Source organism: Lissotriton vulgaris, chromosome 6 (genome assembly GCF_964263255.1).
Source record: "Lissotriton vulgaris chromosome 6, aLisVul1.2, whole genome shotgun sequence".
NCBI lineage: Eukaryota > Metazoa > Chordata > Amphibia > Caudata > Salamandridae > Lissotriton > Lissotriton vulgaris.
Window position 1 is genome coordinate 769,922,150 of NC_141694.1, and position 24,339 is coordinate 769,946,488.

The 24,339-nt window shown below is 45.7% G+C and overlaps 1 protein-coding gene across 1 annotated transcript in view; it reads left to right on the forward strand.

Moving 5' to 3' along the window:
* LOC147707954 (G protein-coupled receptor family C group 6 member A-like) overlaps positions 1-24,339 on the forward strand; it is a 258,328-nt gene that overhangs the window by 52,691 nt on the left and 181,298 nt on the right. Inside the window, exons 2-3 of the mRNA XM_086926750.1 lie at positions 4,853-5,156; positions 18,531-19,358. Coding sequence (XP_086782876.1) covers positions 4,853-5,156; positions 18,531-19,358 — 1,132 coding nt within the window. The remainder of the gene's footprint in view (positions 1-4,852; positions 5,157-18,530; positions 19,359-24,339) is intronic.

Sequence of the window (24,339 nt, forward strand, 5' to 3'; positions counted from 1 at the left end):
ATCTTTCTTGTTACCCTTTAATAAATTACCTATCTCTGGTTAAACCTGTAATCATTTATTTTGAAGAATCTTATTTTCAGACCTCGTGAAACTGAACAGCCTTTGCAATTTACTCACTACATCTAAAATTCGAAACGGTGGTATTGAAATCCTTTGCTGTGGTTGGAATGAAAATAAGGGCTGAGCTATCAATCAACATGCTCTAATTTTTAATTCCTGATCCAGCAGGAGTGAAGTGCGCTTCCACACTTCTTTGAACTCAGAGTTACCCTCACATTAACAGCAAGTAGGTGCAAGAATGTAAGGTGTTGTTTGTTGACTTCTCTGAACAACTGGTTACAAGGACTCCAACCTCTACCTAGCAAATACAAGCTGCAGCAAGTATGTGTCATGATTGCCTAGCAAGGATGCAAGGAAATTGTAATCTAAGTGTTCAAGATGGCCACCAACATCAGCAAGTGTTTCAAAAGGCCTATGGCTCATGCAATACATATTCCTTTTCAGCTGAGTTCAGGTCTTCAGTTAGTGTATCTTTCTGAAATGTGTTCGGACAGAGCCTACACTCTAAGACCCTCTCCATCATCTTCTGGGTTTGAAAATGTGCATATTCAAAAATTCAGGGCTTGATTCACAAAGAGCCTCCACACTCATAGTGGAGGTACCACAGTTGTAGAGGGAATCCCTGCACTCAGGGCCGGATCTCAGCAATGAGAATTCTCATTGTGGAGATTAATCCCAGAGTGTAGAGACTCCCCCATGACTGCAGGGCCTCCACCATGAGGCCGGGGGCTTTTTGTCAATCAGGCCATCGGAGTAGCATGTCCTGTGGGCCTAGCACATTTTTATTTGTCTTAGCAAGTCAGAAGTCTGAAGTCTGATCCTTAAACTGTGATGTCCCTCAGGTTTCAGTGCTTTTATATATATGTTGCACCTAAGATACCCTGCTTGGATCACTGACATAATAGCGTGTTAAAAAATATTGTTGTTCCTCCTCCACTTTCTTCCTACCATGCCGGTCTCATTTTACTGGACAATAGCCACTACGCGCCCCACAGGATCGAAAGGGGGGGTGCCCTTTCCCTCCTCCAGAACGCCCCCTCGCCCACACAGTTCTGATCCACGACGACGGACGATGCTTGCTGGGTGAACAGACGCACTTGCAACGGCTTGCGCTGATTCTCTGTGCGAGTGGTGTGGTTCCTGTGCAAACTCGCCCATTCGCATCTACGAAGACCCCATAAACTTTATTTAAAGAGCTCGAGAACCACTTCAAGGGCTCACAACTGGAATTGCACCTCTTGGGGGTCAGGAACTCATGGAAGATGGATCCAGGAGCTAAATTCCTATTGGTTTTTGGTTCCTTTGGGGAAATAGGTGTCTTCTACCACCTGACAATGGTTCTGAAGCTCAGGGGCTAGGACTCAATGTCCCTGGCCTGAATGCACCTGTACAGTCCAGGAAAATCCAGTTTTCGCTGGTCAGCTGGAGTAGATCTCTCTTTGGCTATTGCAGGTGGCTTCTTTCAGCACTTTTCTACAGTTTGCTGCTCAGGGAGTCCACTCCTTTTCCTTGAATTAGGGACTGTCCTTGTGTGGAGTCTTCAGAGTGTAGCAGGTGCAGTTAATGTGAGTGCATGCCTTTTTTGGTGCAATCCAGCAAGCATTCCTTCTTCTGTTAGTGTTTCAGGCAGCGTTCTGAGGACCTCCTGCAGATCTGCAATATTTATCCTCCATTCTAGGTTGGCAAGAGGGGGGCACCCCAACCAATAGGGGTAACGTTGCATTCCTCTGCTATGGCCAATTCCTTAGGAGCGTGGCATATGTCTGGTCCAGAATTCACTGTTCTCTCAAAATAAAATTTGAGAAATTCTTGTCTTGGCTTGTGTTTGGACAACCCAAGCCACAGGCGTGGCTAAAGATTCACTACACTCCCCTTCCTGCCCCTCCTAATCTAACTAGGATGGCTTCCATCTGGTTGGTGATCAAATAAGTGGGAACTGGCCTTGGTCCTGTGACATCTGTTCCCTTGCCTTTGAAGTCCAGAATATGTACACAGCCCTCTTCCAGTCCCTGGCTTCGCCAGGAAGCAAATCTCCTACCACCAAATAGCTGTATTGTTTCAGCCCCAGACCTCTTTACACCTACTCAGGGAGCAGTTTGTTCCAGGCTGTCAAAGGCTGGCCAATCAGGAGAGGCTGCATCATGGCAGTTTTAGGTAACTTCAGGATAGTACGTTTAAAAACTACTTCCCCTCAATAGTTGTAATAAATCTGGCCTTGATGAGTTGTTGAATTAATTGTAACTATTATTTTGATACCTTGAATTAAGTTGCTATTTAAATCCAATCAAAAGTTAGGCTTTATTCAAGTTTAATAACGCCCTCCCATGTGACCCTGTGGGGCAAGCAGCACTATAATGGGGAAAAACAACTTTCGCAGTTTTTCCCTACCAGGGCATATCAAATATGTTTTATATCGTCCCTGCTTTTTATAACAATGCACCCCACCCTTGGGGCACCTACGGAAGACCTTAGGGTTGACTTATATGTAATAACAAGTTAGTTTTAAACTTTGGAAATACCTTTAATTCAAAATTCAAATTTGGACATAGTTTTGTTTTAAACCCAGCCTGCAAGACAGGTATGGCTTTAAAATGACACCAGACATCACAGCAGTGCACACTTAAGTGTATTAAGTTCACTAGGGTCTCTGAACCTCAATGTCCTACCATATACTAGGGTCTTACAGGTTGGATTGCTTGACCAAATAGAATTATACCAATTACCATATACCGTTTAAAGAAAGAGCATACCTTTTAAGGATAGAGCACTGGCCCTTGGCCTAGTTAGCAAAGCCTAGGGCACTTTCGAGGCAGTGAACATCAATATCAGTCAAAAAGATGTGCTGATCAGGGAAAAAAGAGTGTCTTTTCTACACCACAAAAATATTGGTTCTTCTCCCTTTTCTTCATCTAGTTTTGTGTGTTCGGATTAAAGGTACAGGGTTTAGAAGCATGCTTTAGGTCTGAAGTAATGATTTTATACACTGTAGATGATGTGGAAATATTAAAATCACATTTGATCTTTTGGCAGTGTTTAATTCTTTTACTGATTGGTAAAATGTCTCATTAAAATGTTAGCCAATCATATATACCCATAGACACCATATGGATAAAGCTCTTTGATACATCACCCACTTTTCTACAAAGTCAGTATTGATAGCAGTTCAACTGCTAAACACTTCAGGCTTTAAACTTTCAGTGCAAGATGTAGTGACAGGTACCTGTGAAAAGTGTGTTATCACAGACCACATGGGATAATAGAAAAAGCATGACATAACACTTTCCACACACCACAAAATTTATAGCTGAAAGTGTCCTATAGTTATGTGTGATACCTTCTGGTAATCTTGACTTTTTACCCAACTGCATTTTAGTGCACTTGGCAGATAGCAATGCCACCCAACAGCAGCAGCACCTTAATGTGATCAGACAAAGAGTGCAGAAAAGCAGTGGAGAGCATTCTTATGCATCAAGTTTCATGATCCTTAGAAGGCAGGTCTGTAAATAAATCTGATGTAATTCAACATTGTAAAGGTTTCACAAGGTACTATGTTGTTGGATGGGTTGACCACCCCTACAATGTCATACTATTCAGTAAAGAATAGGTGAATGAGCCCCAACAGTGTTCAGAAGTGTATTAATCGTTTGAATATAGCACTATTATTTTTAATCTATTGATAATCCTGTTTACGAGACCGAGTGTGGAGGGTTATAAGATGTGAGAGAAGGTAATGAGATATGAGGGTGAGAGCGCAATATAGCGGTTTTCTATTCCTAAAACTATCTAACATATGTTCATGGGACAAAGTGCCATTGGGAAGACACTACATACCCTGCATTACTGCTTGAAATTAAATATGTTCTCTATCTCAATCACTACAAAAAGCCACATGATTTGAAATCACTAGAAAACACAGTTTCTGTCTATTAATGATGTTAAGTAGCTGAATAAACAGTAATAAGCACTTAATTCAAAAAGTTTGGAAAACACTGACAAAAAACACCTCTGAAATACACACAAAAATAATGACTGAAAACAGAACAGCCTGTTACACGTGGCCTACATTTAATACAACATGGGTTCCCAGTTTTTTATCTAGATTGTTGATACCCACTTGTTATTCAAACTATCCACCACCTCAACCATATCCTGATGCAGCAAATGGTTTAATAGTAGTCCAAACCTAGAAGGCTGGAATTTTTTTTTACAACTTAATTAATCCAAAATGTAGCTTTTTATCACCATAGAATCCATTAACAAATGGGTCCCAGTTAGTTGGGTTCACCTCTTTTTTGCACCCAGTCACGTGATAACAGATTGTGTCCTTTTTTCCAGATTATGGAAAGGACATCATGAATGGTAACATATTCTTCCCAATATTAGATTACAAAAATCTTTTAATCACATTAGTTGATAAAGTCACTGAGGCTAAGGCTTATTTAAGTCCATCAAGATCCCTCAAAGTCCCCGTTTCCATAGAAGAAACACATATACTATAGTTATATAGAAGAAATATAAGAATACTTTGATTTTCAGAAACACATACATTCTGAAATGCCAGGATAGTCTTTTTTAGCAAAAGTACTAAGAGCCTTCAGTTTTTGGCCTAGACCATCTGGGTAGAGTGGTGCTTTCCCTGAAACATGTGGAAAGGGAATGTGTCAGGAGTTTCAAAACTAAGCTGCAGATTTTTATCTGGTGTAATCTTAAAGGGTCCTTGTTTAAATGAAATACATTTGATGTGAAAATTCAGCATTTCTAAAAACTGAAAATATTACCTATTTCCCAACAGATTTGATTTAGAAGGATTTCTCCAAACTCTGGCTATGATACATGCCATTGAGGCGATCAACAATTCAACGTTCCTCAATGGAATAAAATTGGGATACGAAATTTATGATACTTGTGCAGATGTTTCTACAGCTCTGGTAGCAACCATGAGGTTCCTGGCCAACGTCAACAGTTCAGTTGCCATTGTGGAGTCCAAGCGTAATTACACAGATTACACCCCGAGAGTGAAAGCCGTAATAGGAGCAAGCAATTCAGAGGAATCCATTGCAGTGTCCAGGCTTCTGACTTTACAGCTGATGCCTCAGGTAAGTCTTTGTAGCACATTTGCAGTCAACGTTTATCTATTTATTGTTATGCACGGCACTTGTTAATGTATAAAGGATAACTGTGCTAAACTTATACAACTGGATTGTTTTGGGCGATTTTAAGAAAAATCTGCCTTTGTAATTTTGATGTTATCTCACGTTTCGAGAAAGCTAGTATGATGAAGACATTGGCACTGTCCCCACCCAAGCCTTGCCTTGTCAACCTCTCTCGTGTTTCAGAATTTCTTCTCCTGTTTTCATGGCCTGGAATTTTTATGGAGCCAGGGTACTTGCAGCTTACACAGAGGCTATTTTTTAACTGTTATCAAGGTCAGGGCTATGTGCAGTGGCAGACACGCGTTTGAAAGAGAGAGGTGCACTAGTGCAATAGTGCAGAGAAATAAGGGGTAGTAGATATCCTAATGTTTGCAATTGTTCTCAAGCAGGGCAATGCAATTTTGTGCTTTGATTGTGGGCTTTTATAATGTATAGTAATTTGCCACTACTTTTTGTGTTATGTTCCACCACATGAGCACCTGTGCAAAACCTTAGTAAATGTACCCCTCTCAGTGCCTGAGTAAGACAATACTGGAAATTCTATTTGCACCATCAATTTACTAACACATTCTGCAGAAATACCATGCCAAGGTAAGACGTGGGATGATCATTAGAAATGAATACATCTTTAATCTGAAATCCCACAGCAGTATTCAACGAGTCAGGCCAAGCATCTCTGTGAAGTGTCATTGGTTAGGAGCATTAGTCGAGATCAAATGCTGTTCACGGGAGGTGCCTAGTGATGGGAGATTCTGTGGGACATGTGCATCAACAGTTCAAAACACAGTGCCATCAAGAGAACAAGTGACTTTTGTCTAAGCAAAAGTGAAATAAAAAATAATATGAAGTTGTTACCTAATTATCACTAAAGTCCTAGAAAAGTTACATTGAATAAAGTGGACTAAATAGACTTAACAGTTTGCCAATAAAGTCCATGCAACTCCAGTTGAATAGAAGTCATTGACCCCCTTCACCTCCAAGGCCTAGGTAAATGTCAGAAACAATGTGTATTTGATTTATTGTCGGGAACAAGTAATGAGTGAAGGGAAGTAATTTGGGTATCGGCCATTCGCTTGCTGCCGCAAAGCTCCCTGGGAGTCATAGTCTCCCCCTCTCAGCGGCCGCGCCGAGATGGCAGAGGATGCGGCGGCGGGGGGAGACAAGTGGCAGGAGATGGCGGCGAAACAGCCGAGCAGGCAGCAACAGGTGAGACTGTCGGTCACAGGGGTTGCAAGCAAAAGAGTCCTGTTACACAAACAGAGAGCCTGCTCCCCCGAGGATGGTGTTGACTTTTAAGCGCCTCCAGGCGTGGAAATCGGATGGAGCGGCTTCCTGCCGAAAAGCTTCCTGGGAGTCGTAGTCTCCCCCTCTCAGCGGCCGCGCCGAGATGGCAGAGGCTGCGGCGGCGGGGGGAGACAAGTGGCAGGAGATGGCGGCGAAACAGCCCAGCAGGCGGCAACAGGTGAGACTGTCGGTCACAGAGGTTGCAAGCAAAAGAGTCCCGGTACACAAACAGAGAACCGGCTCCCCCGAGGATGGTGTTGACTTTTAAGCGTCTCCAGGCGCGGAAATCGGATGGAGCGTCTTCCTGCCGCAAAGCTCCCTGGGAGTCGTAGTCTCCCCCTCTCAGCGGCCGCGCCGAGATGGCAGAGGCTGCCGCAGCGGGGAGAGACAAGTGGCAGGAGATGGCGGCAAAACAGCAGAGCAGGAGGCAACAGGTGAGACTGTCAGGCACAGGGGTTGCGAGCAAAAGAGTCCTGTTACACAAATTATCTATCTGTCTGTCTGTCTGTCTGTCTGTCTGTCTGTCTGTCTGTCTGTCTGTCTAGCTAGCTAGCTAGCTAGCTAGATATCTCTCTTTTAGCCAGATAGAACAAACTGTAGATTTAAATTGGAGCCAAAGAAAATGATCAGCACCTGCTTGGCTGGTGTCAGAGTTATGTTATTGCTCCTGAAAAACAAATAGTGATAGATAGATAGATAGATAGATAGATAGATAGATAGATAGATAGATAGATAGATAGATAGATAGATAGATAGATAGATAGATAGATAGATAGATAGATAGATAGATAGATATTTGTATGAATCTGAGCTACTCCAGAGAAGATATGAAATTGTGTATGCATTTTGTTTTATGCAGTTAAATGCCCAATGAGCTCAGAGGCAAGTCGGGTCAGCCTGCTGGGTGTCACAGCACAAAAACATGCCAAGCAAATACGAAGAAATGTGAACATATTTCCTATGCACTCAGTTTATTTGTTGATTGGTGACTGGCAGAGGTGCCTGATTATGTACAGCTGAGGTCATTTTGTCTACATTTTTAATACAACTGTAATCAAAGATAAACACCAGCAGATGTACTAAAGCCAGGCTGTGCATGTCACCAGTGTGACAGTAGCAGTAATAAAGGTAAAGTTCACGGAAGCAGAAGCACAGGAGGATTAGGCAGAAAAATACAGTTATTGATTCTATTCAGAGGTAGAAAATACAGGGCACAATCAATCAGGAATATGGACATAGAATTCATAAAACCATGGAAAACCCTTGATTATCGCTGCTAAACAAAGCTTAAGAAAATGGGTATTAAAGCAAATGGATATGCAAAGGGCTGTAACAACATCAGTTAGGGCTTTGACTGGTAGTCGTTCCTGAGTTGCAAACATCGTGGCTGTGATAGAGTCAATAAAAAGTGCACCATTGACTTTTCTGTGGCTTTCATTGGTCTTTTAGTGTGTACATTGGAGTTATTTAAAGTTGTTTTGTTTTTACAGGGAAGGGTGAGAAGAAAGAAAAGTGGAGGGTGAGGTCCAGAGAGAAGCATACAGAAAACTGGAGACCGACATATAGAAGCACCAGGGCTCGCACAGATAGTATAACACTTGTGAGCACAGACAAAATGGGTATTGGAAACAGGGACACAATTTGATCAGATTGAGTGCATGAATGGAGGAGAGGTGGGCTACTAGGTGCCTGGGTGGATTAGTGAATAGGTGGGTGAGTGGTAGCAGCCACTTACACATTTTTCTTTACTATCCTACTCACTTAAACTGAGAATCGTATTCACCCATACATTCACCCATGAACTCACTCATTTATAACATATTTATCACTACATTCATAACGTTTCTCATTCATCCAGTGGCACTAGTGATCCCTTAAAGTGTGAGGGGGCGTTTTGCCACAGGTTCACCTAATTGTTTTAAAAGCAATTGTTCCTTGGGTGCATGCCACATAAATGTACCCATACACTCCCACTCACTGTTTCTCATTCGCAAACGCACTTGAACACACTCGCACTTTTACAATCACTGACTCTCACTCACAACTACTGGGGTACAGGGGCTCTAATTTGAACTCCCGGGGTACATGTGTTCTGCTTTAATGGTACAGCAGGTGCACCAGGGCCTCTGAGCCCTAGTGCAACTGTACCTTCTACCCCATTGATAGAGGCACCCTTGACTCACTATTACTCTCTCTCACTTTTTCATCTTCACTCACTCATTCTAACTCACTCACATTTCTTTGCTCACTCCCTTGCCCTTACTTTCACTTATTCATACTTATTCAAACAAAGAGGTGAATTAAATGGTCTTTGTTGATGTGTAGAGAGATCACAAGTAGATGTGTATACGTGTGCATGTACTTACAAGCTTACAAAATACAAATCACTCCATCAATTTGATAGAACAAGAAAGGGTGTTGTGACAGTAAAAAATCACTGAAATAAAATCTAAAGTGGCATATATGTTAGACAGTAAGTTGCAGTGGCAGGTGCGCCGTTTTTCAAACTGTGAAACCTTAACAATATTTGTGGCTTGATTAAATGTTTATGATCAATCAAAAATACTCATCAGATCAGAGTTCTTAAAAAACGGATCTATAGGTGAGTGGAGAGCAAGCACTGATAGAAGCGCATTAAGGGCATGCACTTTGAAGCTCAGAAAGGTTGGCAAATGCAGTCAGCAGTCTGTGTCAATGGAAGTGCATCACCTTCCGCCCATAGTTGCAACAAGCGGTGAACTCCCATCAGGTGAACTATGTCTGGTTGGCGATACAAAAGGTGATGATGGACAGAGCGTTTGAGCAAATCAAACACTCACCCCCAGTCAACTGATCTGGGTTTAATCCATCACCATTCTTAATCTCACTCTGCCACTCCAGTTCAGACATGGCCATATGCAAATCTGTCTGACCCTGTGCCTCATGGGAACAGTCCAGCCCGAACTGCCAAGCCATGTCTTCCCTGGACCGGAAACAAACATCCTGGGACCGGTTTCGGATTCATAATCCTCATCAGCCAGGCTATCTTGAATCCAGTGGCAAAGTGAGCAAGAGACTCACGTCTGAGCATACCCTGCCAACTTAGGGCGAACAAAGCGATACAAAAGGGGATGATGGACGGAGCGTTTTAGCAAATCAAACACTCACCCCCAGTCAACTGATATGGGTTTAATCCATCACCATTCTTTAGCTCACTCTGCCACCCCAGTTCAGACATGGCCATATGCAAATCAGTCTAACCATGTGCCTCATGGGAACAGTCCAGCCTGCACTGCCAAGCCATGTCTTCCTTGGACCGGAAACAAGCATCCTGGGACCGGTTCTGAAATCATAATCCTCATCTGCCAGGCTGTCTTGAATCCAGTGGCAAAGTGAGCAAGGGACTCATGTCTAAGCATACCCTGCCAACTTAGGGCGAACAAAGCCCCTTTTGTATTGCTATGTCTGGTTGGCAGCTGACAGGGACTAAGGTCTGGTGCTTGAGGTAAAGGGCACACCTACGAGCAGATGTATATTTCTGTGGATGTGGATTTGTTAACTCAGAATCTTCTGTGTGGGTTGAGTGGAAGAGCCTTGTCATTGTCTGTGTAGTGTTGTGTTAGATGTAGGGTTTCCCTAGGGACAGCGCTCTAAGTAAGTGTGGCCTAGAGGGCCTGCCAAACAATCTGTGTGAAGACGAGGCATTCTAAAGTTGTCTTTGTAGAGAGTTTCCTAGTTTGAGGAGGGGGGACATCAGCCCTTTGCTAAGCTAATGTGAGCCCTATTGTCTAGCTCTTAATTTTGAAGGCTAGTCAGACTTCATGTTGTAGAGGTTGTTTACTGTGCTTTCTAGATGCTGAATGGTATTTGTAGGGCCAGACAGGTGGGGTTCGTGGTGCTGATTTCTTGTTTTCCATGATTCTGCTGAAGTAGGTTGCACCACAGGTGATGCAAGTCAGTTCCTGTGAGTAGGTGAAGTTTTGATGTCAAGTTAGACTACTAATGGCAGATCTTTATGTAGTTGTTTTATAAAGCAACCAATCAAATAGCATGACATATCACATACCCTTATTCCCATGTATTGCTGTTCCAGTGTTTGATTCAATCTTAGTCTCCAGGTCCACTGTTCCTAAAGTTACCAGATTTCTAAATCAGTTTGATTATGAATTGGGTATTCATACTGCCTGCTCAACGATTTGGCCTGGAGTGTGGTTTTTCTGTGGGTTATTTGGCTCTGTTCTGATGGGAAAGATTTGCCATTACTTCAGCAATAATAAGTGGTAATGACAAGTGTAGAACTAATTTTGTGCAAATTTACTCTTATACTCAGGTGTGAATCTACACTTTTTTGCTATTAACCATTTCTAAGTGTAGATTTACACCTAAATGCAGGCTTATTTGTCTCCCTCCTGTGCAGTTCAGGAGGTGAAGACATCTATGGCTGAATTTACAAGTGTAAAGTTACTATCAGTAGTAGTATGTAGAGCAGTGGCTGCTCCTCCGCTATGGCGGAGGAGTGTCAACCCACTGCTTTTAAGCCATGAAACGTACAGGAAACATAAAATTATAATTAATTTAAGTTATTATCATTTCATGTTTCTGTGCTGCTGTGCTCTCGGAGCAGGGCACACAACTAAATATTAGTAACCCAGAACTAATAAAATGTAACAGCACATTACTTACCAAGGGGTGCTATGTAAAGTCCTTGGCACCATTATTTTCTGTGGGAGTGGGTTGCAGTACCTGTGAGTGACCATGTGTGGTGCTAGACTTACTGCAAAGCTGAGTTCGAGTTCATTTATGAATGTTTTAGAACCCTTTTGGGCTGTACTAACTGTAGAAGTGTAATTTGCGATTAGCAATGGGATAACTCTTTTATGGGTGGGTATTGACATCTGTGTGACCCTCCCTAAAACCCTCCTTATCCCTACCTAAAACAAACACAAGTAATAGCATTCTATATTTTTTAACCACTCACCTGGTCCCAGCCACATTTAGTTCCAAAATATAAACTTAAGTGTGCAGAGATCTCTGCACATTTGATGGAAATCTCTGAACAGGAAAGACAGAAGTGGTGGAGACAGGGGTCTCCACACATAGGTTTGTGGATTGCATTTTGTAGTACATGACTAATACTACTGTAGTACTACTAAACGCACTTCTCGCCGGGACACACCTCGGAGTATCTGCGTGCGGTACAAGTGCATATAACATAACATAACATAACTTCAAAATACAGTTCACAAATAGGCACTTATAGGTACAATTTCCGGAGATTGGTGGAACTCTTATCTTCTCAGAGTAATCTCCCATCATAGAATGTAAAAACACTGTCTACAGCTACGGAAATATAAAACTGAACACACAATAAAAAGAGCAATGGGGGTCAGTGTCATCCTTGATAGACTTTGGTAGATGATCATTCTTCTGCATATCAGAACGTGCTATATATTAAACAACACAATCCTCCATGCAGTCACAGTTTTCCCCATGTAAGCTTTGTCTATTGAGCATGAAGCAGTGGGAATGCCTCTTATTTCATGGTGCATAAAAAAATGATGGATAGAAAGCTTGAATTCATATCAGTCACTGACAATTACCAAGTCATATTCCAGTCCATAGTTTCTTTCTAGAGGAGTGGCCAATCCAGATAGAGACCAGTCATGTGTAAATCAGATTTGGTGCTTCTCCAATAGGGATAGTCCAGCCCTAATTGGCAAGTGACGCAAACTCATGATGGGAACATAAACAATCTCAGATAGGTTATGGCCTCATCAGTGAACTGCAGCTTACGTCGTATAGTATAGTGAGGGTATTGTCGTTTGTTGGGTTATTGCCTAATTATCTGAGATTTTGCTGTAATATGCTAATCTGTTTTACAATATTTCACATTTATAGAACTATACTTAAGACACAATAGTGCTCTTGCCTGCCTAGATGGTTGATGTACTGAATTCTGGCACAAAAATCAGCCTTTAACATTTAGATAAGCAAATGTGAGGTTACCTGGGAAATTGATTCCCTATTTGTAAACTTATTTGAATAGGTTTCTCTTGGTACAAAATGGTGAATTTCATTGTCTTCTCATTTCAAAGCCTAATCACACTATTCAACCCCATTTTTATTATCCAATAAAATTGTACCAATACCCCTCTCCTCGGTGGAGGCTTTTGTTGGCTGATTCCTTGACTTGATCCCTACGTACATAACCTTTCACTTCGCTTCAGTGAACCAAAGTGATTGTCCTCAGCTGCTTTCCTAAGCTGTGAACTTAATATATGCATTGATTGAGAGGTTTGGGAAGCTAGTGAAATCACTAAATGGAGATATGACCATTATACAGAATGCATTTTCATAATATTGAATGGAAAATGTAGATACTTCAGCATTACTATTATCAATATCATAGACCTATATCAGTTTAGAGCATATCATTTCTGCAGGGAGAAGGGAGTATAATACAACTTGTTAGGCAGAAGTGACTCTTAAGACAAATGCGCACAGTCGCATGTATGGGTCCACTGAATTAAAGGCCAGTCAAACAGCAGGGAAGTAACCAGAGATGTGATAGCGCATAGAGGAATGCCAATGCAGGGAAACAGACTGAGAAAGAATTTGTGGGTTAAACCTACACATGACCAAGGAGCCCATCTGGGTGGCGGTCCGAGCCTAAACCCTACAATGGAGGCTGTGCCTATCGTGCATTGCCGTAAGGATTAGGATGTCAGTTTCTGACAGCCTTTTCATGGCGGCTGGACTGCCATGCAAAGGCTTTCGGAAAGTGATTTTGGGGACCTCCAGCACGGCCCCAATCACCTGTGGGCCTCCGCTATGTAGCGTAGAGGGCACATGTGATGCCTCCAAAACATCCATGCACCCTGTGCCAGGCACCACATGGTGCCTGGCACAGGGTGCATGAATCATGTATCATAATTGGGCTGTCAGGACCGTCGACTTGTGTTGGACGGTATCGAGCCCGAAACGATGGTGGTCGTGCGCTCGTCTGACCACCATAATTATGAGGCCCTTTATATTAAAAAATAGTATTAAATTTGTTATTTTAAATAAAGTTAAAAATAATGTTTGAAGAGAAGTAGAAGCACTGAAATATCCAATGTCTGGAAAATAAAATGGAGAGGTATGATTTGATAGAGAAATTAGGTGTTTAACTGCCCGTAGAGGTGCCATGCATATACTCGAGAAATTGTTAGATTCTTAAGGGGTCATGAAGAAGGCTTATGGTCATAGAGAAGCTCTTAATGTATGTAGTTGTGAACAATGAGAATTGTCGTTCTGAAAGAGTATTCGAGCAATATCAATAAATGAAGACTTTAGCATATACGCCTCTTTATTGAGGTGTGGACAAGAAATGCGATTATGGCAACTGTGGCCTTTACTATAGCTTTATAGTGCACTGCTCAGGGCTACAGCAGTTGTTAAAGGCCATTGAATCTGAGTCGCAAGGAGGGAGAAGGAGAAAGTCTTTAATAAAATGGAAAGCCCAAAAACAAATTTGATCCACGGCTATTAGAACATTCCACCCACTGAGGGTAGAAAGTTCTTAATTTAAATGGGAGAAAGACAAACATTAGAATGTTAGAGCACAAGGCCTACACAAACCATTATTTTCTCTGAACTATTCCATTGTCTAAAATACCAATGTCATAATATAGCCTTATAGCCTGCCATTGTGGGCAATACTAGATATTAAAGGCCCACTCCAGTGTTAAAGGCCTGACCTGAAGGTGAGAGCCTTAAACAAGTGAATGGACCTTTAATAGGCAGTATAGCCTACTACGGTGGGATATTAGGCTATTATAATATTCCACCTATGAGGACAGAATGTCCTAATTAAAAAAATAAAGGCGTCTTGAAGTCCAAGGGGGATGAAACTCCCCCCCCCCCCACCCCGCACCACCGAAGCCTTTGATTCACAGCTCTTGCTGTGAATGTACAACAGATAGCAGCTGTGCCAGGACCACAGTTGCTAGCTGTTAAAAACTTGCAGCAATAGCTATGAAAGGAGGCCAAAGTCAGCCCCTGGTTCTCTCTGGGCGGCTAAATTGAATTCCATCGTTCAGCCGAACCAGGGAAACCAGTAGCTGAGCAGAGTAGCGCAAGACATACAGTAAAACAACGCATGGCTCATGTGCATCTTGTTGCAGAGCCTCAGCTTTGCTTACCCCTTCCTAATCCATATATTCTGGAGAGGCAGGGGAAAGCGAGAGGCAGAGACTGTGTATTAGAACATCGTACTGTTGAGAGCAGTGGACCCTTACCAGGTCACGTAGGCCGCTGCTTCTCCTTTGTCTTCAATGGTGCTCTCCGCATCAGAATGTTCTAATCTATATATATAGTGCAAACTGGGCACTCAGCATGCAATATATATATATTATTATATATGTCTGTTCTACACTTTAACTTCCCTAGACACTGCAAAATAGATATGTACATGACCCAGATTGCACTTATGTACTCAAAATAATTATTTTGCCTTCTCAGGTTAAAGCGGAATGACGTCTCGAGAAAAGAATTATTTTCTTCACTCTGAAAAAACAAAACCAGCACCTGTTTATTGTGATAACTATTGAAGTGTGGCTGTTGCCACAAACCTTTACTCCCTCTCACTCTCTCTATGTCATCGGGTGTCTCCGCCACATAAAACTTACTGGAAGTGATGTCTAAAAGCCTAAAGGGCCATAGCAAACACCAGACAGAACAATAACACGAATATGTTATTACTTGTGGACAGTTACACAAAACACTCCCCTTGAAGTATATGTACTGTAAATGTTGAGGCAGAAAAGGGAGGGGCCTGACTGTCCAGCACTGTGCAAGCTAGAGAGGGCACTACTTCTATCACCTTATTGAGATGCGAGGGTAGAATGCTGCCCCCTGATAAAGCGACAGGATGCCTGCCAGCAGATGTTCACAAAAAAATAGCTGTTTCAACCTTTCATTGTATCTTCTTCTAAGCAATAGGGAAAATGTTCTTTAGATCTGGTGAAAGTAAAGGAAACCAACCCTTATGTTTTGTGCTAATCTTTGAAAATGTGTGCATGAGTTGTATGAGCGGAAATAGTAAGGACCCCAGAATTTCCTGTCCAATAAAACACTGCGTTCGAATTCCAGCTAGTTTATAAAAACTCTGGTCAAAGTTTGGGATAGACTCACCACAAACCAGAGTCAGATTGGCCTATAGGGTAGCGGCCAGTACCAAAGGGCTGGTCTGACAGATCAGTGTGTGGGCCAGTTTTATGGCTGTTTGTGGGCCTGTTTTAGGGTCTGCTGGGCCGGTTTAAAATGTTGATGTCCCAGATATTATAATTAAACCAAACATTTCCTGCAGCAAGCTGGTATCTATGCAAAACAATTATACAGCGTGGCTTTACGTGTTCAAAACTGCCCCAGTTTGCAACCTGGGCTACATTTTTAGCTATCTGATTCGCAAATGGGATCCACTTTTATTTTGATGTGCAGACCTATTTTCTGTCCAGTCTGACCCTGCCCCAAAGAAACAATCTAGACACCTCCTACCTGACCAGGAACATCCACGCTGTACCACTAATAACAATAGATAAATCACTCACAAGAAATCAAATAACAACCTTGTAGATGGGGAGAAAACCCAAATATACATCTTGTCAACAATGGTTCAATACAAGATCTCTTTGACGCAAGCTGTGACCTCACATGGAACCTTTGGATCTTAGGAATCCGGAAGACTACTGCCTGCCATCGACCAACAACAAGTCACAGACTCACCTCTCAAAGTGCAGGCTAAAAGCTCCATAGTAACTACTCCAACAGCAGAACTGCTCACCCAACAGGCAATAGTCAGCCTCCCTTACCCAGCAATCTCGAATTAATACATTCTACAATGCCATAATGCCACCAATTTATAATAAAGAAATCTGAAGGAGAACTTGACTAGCAATCTGCCCAAAGAAGTTCTATGTTCAACACTGTGTCATCAACCACTTATTTTCTGTTTTTAAAGTGGAGCTGATCAACATCTGTTCAACCTAGCCACCTCCCCTGGACAAACATAATACAGAAATAGTTGCCACACACTTGAAAGCATGGCTGTTGGGAGCTTGCTCGCCAAATTTGATCACTTGCTTAAACGAAGCTACAAACTATTCTACCAAAAAGAGAGATGTGGAGAGTAGGACAAGTGGGATGGTACATTTTGGCTAGTTGTCCAATGACACTGTATATTCCCTATTTAAATATGTCCACACACACACAATTAACCCAAACACACCATTTTTAAAAACACTGATCAGCTGTTTGCAAACATGATAGCTCAATCTAAGATCACATTTGCAAACCAACCACAATCTATGGTGCTGTAAATCTTTATAATAAAGCACATCTATTCTTCATGGACTACCTCAGACAGAACCCATTGATAACTAGAGGTAACAAGATTATGTGCACAGACTGGGTCCAATCCTTGGTGTTGCACCTGTTCAAATTGTTGAGGGCTGCCTCTGGTTATATGTTCATTTTATTCACTCAAAAACATACTATGTAAGCCCAATTACTATAGTGAACTTTGTTACAGAGGCGCAGCAGGCAGGGAAAAGTGTCAGAATGGCAGGCATTATTTTCTACCTAAATGAGTCTAGTTTTGTGATAAGGATTCTGCATATGGACAGTGTCATATCGTGTTTGAAATTAACCTATGATTGATTACCTTATACGAGCTGTGGTACAGATAACTAGATACATATCTCATAATTTAGCACATAATTACCATGTGCTAAGCTTTTACAGAAAAATTATATTTTAATTTCATGTAGTTCCTCTCTTATGAAAAACGCCTTTGCCTTGCATACAAAAGCAGCATTGATGTTTGAATAATGTCAAATTATCAACCGAGTAAAAGGTATGACAGAAACATGCAGGAATGCATAGAATAGGCAGACGCTGGGGAAGTTTTCCTGAGTCGCACCAGGAAGGTTCATGAACTGAATGAAGACCTGAAATAATGGAAATTGTTTGTGAATGTTCCCCTAAACCTCTTGGTTATACCCTTCCCTGACTAAACTTATTGGGCCTCATTTATGAAAAGTGTTGCATTGCTGAGGAAAAACAGCGATGCACACGTTTCATTGCGCTCTCCTTGTGAAATCATGGATGCGCTGTATTTAAACTACGGCGCTCCATGTCGCAAGGATTGACCAGATGCATCAGGAATCCTAATATATCTGGTGGCGCAGTAATGACGCATCGCTGGAGTGTGTCGCTAACCTGACGTAACTCCAGCAATGTGTCATTACACATATAGCGAGTCCTATGTGAAAGGCCCTGCGTCACTCCTTACGCCTGCTTGAAGTAGGCGTAAGGATTTGACACAGTCAAGTCGTAGAAGTGGCAGAGTGAAATTTCATAGATACGAGCCTTTTTTTTATATGGGGATGCCCACCCTCCATACATTATACCTGGCGCAGGTATAATGTAGCGCAGGCATTTACAGTGACGCATCTGCCTAGATGCGTCACTTTTGTAAATAGGGTGCAGTATGGCACATTTATAACGCTGCTGCAGCATCACTGAAAAGTGACACAACAGTAGCATAAGGCCTTCATGAATAAGGCCCGTTGTATTCTGTGTCATGGTGCTGTACCTCAACGCAGTGCTCTATGTAGTCACATATCTGGCTTCTTGTGCTCAGTCCCTCCGTTGATTAGCCCTATCATGCATAATAGACACTTTGCAACGTTTGTGCACTGCCCACATATACCCACATATACTTAGTTATCATACTTGCCTTGTCCAACACCTCTTGAAAAGTTTGCCTTGGCTTCAGCACCCGTGCTATGGTTCCTGTGAGCTATAAATTGAATGAATACATTTATTATTATTTTATAAACAAAAACAAGTGAACAACCAAATCCTAAATATATTTTCTTGCTTCTGATTTAGTCTGGGGTCGATCATTGGCATTAGTTTTTATACATTTTGAATGCAATTCAGCTTGCACTGAGTGCCCATCGGTTTCATTCCTCGTTTTTCTAATGTTACCTGGTTGTTCTTGTTTCACAGATCAGTTACTCCTCTTCTGCCGATATCCTCAGCGACACCTTCCGATTCCCGTCGTTTTTCCGAAGCATCCCCAGCGATATCTTTCAAACCAAGGCAATGGCCAGCCTGATCCACAATTCCGGATGGGACTGGATTGGAATGCTCACCACTGATGACGAATATGGGCGCCTAGCCGTGGAGGACTTTGGCAGGCAGGCCATGAACTTCAACGTATGCATCGCTTTCAGAGAAACCCTGCCCTCCTATCTGGCCGACCTGACCATCGACAAAAGGATAAACAGTGTACTGAAGGTAATCCGTGACCACGTGAAGGTAAATGTCATCATTGTGTTCCTAAAACCATATCTGGTGATAAAGCTCTTCCAAAAGGCAATAGAGATGGAAATAAGAAAGACCTGGGTTGCCAGTGATAACTGGTCGGCGTCCCTTCAGGTGGCATCGATTTCCAACATCAACAAAGTCGGGAAAGTCGTCGGGTTCATGTTCAAAGGTGGAAATGTTTCCAGCTTTTCCCAGTTTTTGGACAACCTAGGGAAAAGGGAATTTGAAAATAATAGACTTTTAGACCAATATTCAATGCTTCTAGCTGGGTGTTCCCACGTAAGTGAACAAGACTTGTACAGCTGCATCTCTGATTACACCAAGGGAAACTGGCTGTACGAGGCTCCTGTGTCACAAGGGTCCCTCAGAGAGGACTTCCTGGTTGCCAGTGTGCTGCCAGGCTTCGTCTACGGTACCCACCTGGCAGTGACTGCTCTTGCAAGTGCTATCCGTAACGTGTGCAACAACCGGAACTGCACGAAACCGGGATCCTTTGCTCCCTGGCAGGTAAGGCTGTTCCTTTTAGTGTATGTGCATGCTCGAACTCTCAGAGTTAGTTTAATTTGCTGGAACTGAGCCATCTGTCAGAATTACACATTTGATTATAGCTAGCAATAAGACCACCATATAAAAACATGGATACACTAGGCATGCATCACAGGTGGGGTTTATATTTATATGCTGTCCAGTTGGCACATGTTTGCAGACACGGGCGGGACTGGAAATATCAGTGATTCTAGCTCAAAGACAATTAGTGGGCGTCGTTGTCGTTGGAAGAATGTGATTATACGGCCAAGTCATTTTTCATAAAATTATGAATTACCAGAACTTGAAACAATTCAGCATCTGCTAAATAATTTGCAGTTTCCATCCAAAAATTGGTACTAGTTCAACTTAACCAAAGTTACAAATAAAGTGCCAAACATGGCGCCGTGCAGTGGCAAACCCTCTATAAAGGGAGCTTGGTCATCTTTCCGTTGCTGATTGCTGTATTCAGGTGTTTAACCAGTACTACCAGTGGTCGCAGTGGGGAATAAAAAGTAGGGGAACTCTGGGTGGAGAATCAGGGGGCGGGAATAACCGAAGATTGGATCAGTGGGCGGAGTCAGGGGTGTGGCTAGAAATCGTAAAACATACCAATTTTTTGTATGTTTAGCATTTCACTGACCAGTTACAGCTTATAACGTTATTTAATTCAAACAATGGATAAACATGTTTATTTGAGGTTTAATTCAGGAAAAAGCAAATACTCATAGGGAATACAGGTTTATGTAAAGCGTGCGAAATATAAGTAGGAACAATGGCATGGGCGCAAATTCAGGATGGCGAGTGTATAAAATTCAGGACAAGGGGTTAAAATTCAGTACAAAAATTCAGGACAGCAGGTCAAAATTCAGGACAAAAATTCGGGGCAACAGGTATGCTTTGCAGACACATCAGTGGATGTCATGCAATAGTATATAAATAAATAGGCAAGGAACATAAGTACAAGTCACTTCTCCTAACCCGCCACCGCTCCTTCCCTGTTATTTCCCCTGCCCCGTCACCACTTCTGCCCGTTCACCGCTACTGCCCATTCACCGCTCCTGCCCGTTCACCGCTCCTGCCCATTCACTGCTCCTGCCCATTCACCGCTCCTGCCTGTTTACCGCTCCTACCCATTCACCACTCCTGCTCATGCCTAATCACTGCTCCTGCCAAGTCACTTCTCCTGCCACGTCACTTCTCCTGCCCCGTCACCAGTCCTGCCCCATCACCACTTCTGCCCGGTCACCACTCCTGCCCGTTCACTGCTCCTGCCGTTCACTGCTCCTGCCCGGTCACCGCTCCTGCCCTGTCACTTCTCCTGCCCCGTCCACTGCTCCTTCCACGTTCACTGCTCCTGCCCCGTTCACAGCTCCTGCCCCGTTTACTGCTCCTGCCCAGTTCACTGCTCCTGCCCCATTCACTGCTCCTGTCCCTTTCACTGCTCCTGCCCCATTCACTGCACTGTTCCCGCCTGGTTACCGCTCCTGCTCATTCCTAATCACCACTCCTGCCCTGTCACTTCTCCTGCCCCATCACTTCTCCTGCCCCATCACCACTCCTGCCCGGTCACCACTCCTGCCCGGTCACCTCTCCTGCCCAGTCACCTCCCCTGCCCAGTCACCTCTCCTTTCCTGTTGCCTCTCCTGACCCGTCATTGCTCCTGCCCCGTCACCGCTCCTGCCCCGTCACCGCTCCTGCCCGTTCACTGCTCCTGCCGGTCACTGCTCCTGCCGTTCACTGCTCCTGCCCGGTCACCGCTCCTGCCCGGTCACCGCTCCTGCCCATTCACCGCTCCCACCCGTTTACCGCTCCTACCCATTCACCACTCCTGCTCATGCCTAATCACTGCTCCTGCCAAGTCACTTCTCCTGCCCTGTCACTTCTCCTGCCCCGTCACTTCTCCTGCCCCGTCACTTCGCCTGCCCATCACCACTCCTGCCCCGTCACCGCTCCTGCCCCGTCACCGCTCCTACCCCGTCACGCTCCTGCCCCGTCCACCGCTCCTACTCATTCACCGCTCCTACCCATTCACCGCTCCGACCCATTCACCGCTCCTGCCCCGTCACTTCTCCTGCCCCGTCACTTCTCCTTTCCCGTCACTTCTCCTGCCCCATCACTGCTCCTGCCTCGTCACTGCTCCTGCCCCGTCCACTGCTCCTGCCCTGTCCACTGCTCCTGCCCCTGCCCCATCCACTGCTCCTGCCCCGTTCACTGGTCCTGCCTCGTTCACTGCTCATGCCCGTTCACCGCACCTGCCCCGTTCACCGCTACTGCCCCGTTCACCTCTCCTGCCCCGTTCACTGCTCCTGCCCCATTCACTGCTCCTGCCCTGTTCACGGCTCCTGGCCCTGATCACTGCTCTCGCCCCATTCAATGCTCCTGCCCCTTTCACTGCTCCTGCACCATTCACTGCTCCTGCCCCGTTCACTGCTCCCGCCTAGTTACCGCTCCTGCTCATTCCTAATCTCCACTCCTGCCCTGTCACTTCTCCGGCCCCATCACCTCTCCTGCCCCATCACCTCTCCTTCTCGGTCACTTCTCCTGCCCCATCACCACTTCTGCCCGGTCACCACTCCTGCCCGGTCACCTCTCCTGCCCAGTCACCTCTCCTGCCCAGTCACCTCTCCTTTTCTGTTGCCTCTCCTGACCCGTCATCGCTCCTGCCCCATCACCGCTCCTGCCCGTTCACTGCTCTTGCCGTTCACTGCTCCTGCCCGGTCACCGCTCCTGCACGGTCACCACTCCTGCCCGGTCACCACACTTGCCCGGTCAACACTCCTGCCCGGTCACCACTCCTGCCCGTTCACTGCTCCTGCCAGTTCACTGCTCCTTTCCTGTTGCCTCTCCTGCCTGGTCACCTCTCCTGCCTGGTCACCTCTCCTGCCCGGTCCCCTCTCCTGCCCAGTCACCTCTCCTTTCCTATTGCCTCTCCTGTCGCATCACTGCTCCTGCCCTGTCACCGCTCCTGCTTCATCACGGCTCCTGCCCCGTCACCGCTCCTGCCCCGTCACCGCTCCTGCCCCGTCACCGCTCCTGCCCGTTCACCGCTCCTGCTGTTCACTGCTGCTGCCCAGTCTCCACTCCTGCCCGGTCACCACTCCTGCCCGGTCACCTCTCCTGCCCAGTCACCTCTCCTTTCCTGCTCCTGCACCATTCACTGCTCCTGCCCCGTTCACTGCTCCCGCCTAGTTACCGCTCCTGCTCATTCCTAATCACCACTCCTGCCCTGTCACTTCTCCGGCCCCATCACCTCTCCTGCCCCATCACCTCTCCTTCTCGGTCACTTCTCCTGCCCGATCACCACTTCTGCCCGGGCACCACTCCTGCCCGGTCACTTCTCCTGCCCAGTCACCTCTCCTGCCCAGTCACCTCTCCTTTCCTGTTGCCTCTCCTGACCCGTCATCGCTCCTGCCCCATCACCGCTCCTGCCCGTTCACTGCTCTTGCTGTTCACTGCTCCTGCCCGGTCACCGCTCCTGCCCGGTCACCACTCCTGCCCGGTCACCACACTTGCCCGGTCAACACTCCTGCCCGGTCACCACTCCTGCCCGTTCACTGCTCCTGCCAGTTCACTGCTCCTTTCCTGTTGCCTCTCCTGCCTGGTCACCTCTCCTGCCTTGTCACCTCTCCTGCCCGGTCACCTCTCCTGCCCAGTCACCTCTCCTTTCCTATTGCCTCTCCTGTCGCATCACTGCTCCTGCCCTGTCACCGCTCCTGCTTCATCACCGCTCCTGCCCCGTCACCGCTCCTGCCCGTTCACCGCTCCTGCCGTTCACTGCTGCTGCCCAGTCTCCACTCCTGCCCGGTCACCACTTCTGCCCGGTCACCTCTCCTGCCCAGTCACCTCTCCTTTCCTATTGCCTCTCCTGTCTAGTCACTGCTCCTGCCCCGTTACCGCCCCTGCCCCCATCGCGGCTCCTGCCCCATCACTGCTCCTGCCCGTTCACTGCTCCTGCCGTTCACCGCTCCTGCCCGGTCACCACTCCTGCCCTGTCACCACTCCTGCCCGGTCACCACTCCTGCCCGGTCACCTATCCTGCCCGGTCACCTCTCCTGCCCAGTCACCTCTCCTTTCCTGTTGCCTCTCCTGCCCGGTCACCTTCTCCTGCCTGGTCACCTCTCCTGCCCGGTCACCTCTCCTGCCCAGTCACCTCTCCTTTCCTGTTGCCTCTCCTACCCCGTCACTGCTCCTGCCCCGTCACTGCTCCTGCCCCGTCACTTTTCCTGCCCCGTCAATGCTCCTGCCCCGTCACCGCTCCTGCCAGTTCACTGCGCCTGCCCCGTCACTGCTCCTGTCCGGTCAGCACGCCTGTCCGATCACCGCTCCTGCCCCATTCACAGCTCCTGCCCATTCACCACTCCTACCCATTCACTTCTCCTGTCCCGTCACTGCTCCTGCCCCATCACTTTTCCTGCCCCGTCACCGCTCCTGCCCGTTCACTGCTCCTTCCGTTCACTGCTCCTTTCCGGTCAGCACTCCTGCCCGATCACCGCTCCTGCCCCGTTCACCGCTCCTGCCCTGTTCACTGCTCCTGCCCCGTTCACTGCTCCTGTCCCGTCACTGCTCCTGCCCCGTCACTGCTCCTGCCCTGTCCACTGCTCCTGCCCCGTCCACTGCTCCTGCCCTGTCCACTGCTCCTGCCCCGTCTACTGTTCCTGCCCCTTTCACTGCTCCTGCTCAATTCACTGCTCCTGCCCCATTCACCGCTCCTGTCCTTTTACTGCTCCCGCCTGGTTACATTCCTGCTCATGCCTAATCACCACTCCTGCCCTGTCACTACTCTGCCCCATCACCTTTCCTGCCCCGTCACCTCTCCTGCCCCTTCACTTCTCCTGACCCGACACCATTCCTGCCTGGTCACCACTCTTGTCCGGTCAGCAGTCCTGCCCGTTCACTGCTCCTGCCGTTCACTGCTCCTGCCCCGTTCACTGTTCCTGCCCCCATTCACTGCTCCTGCCCC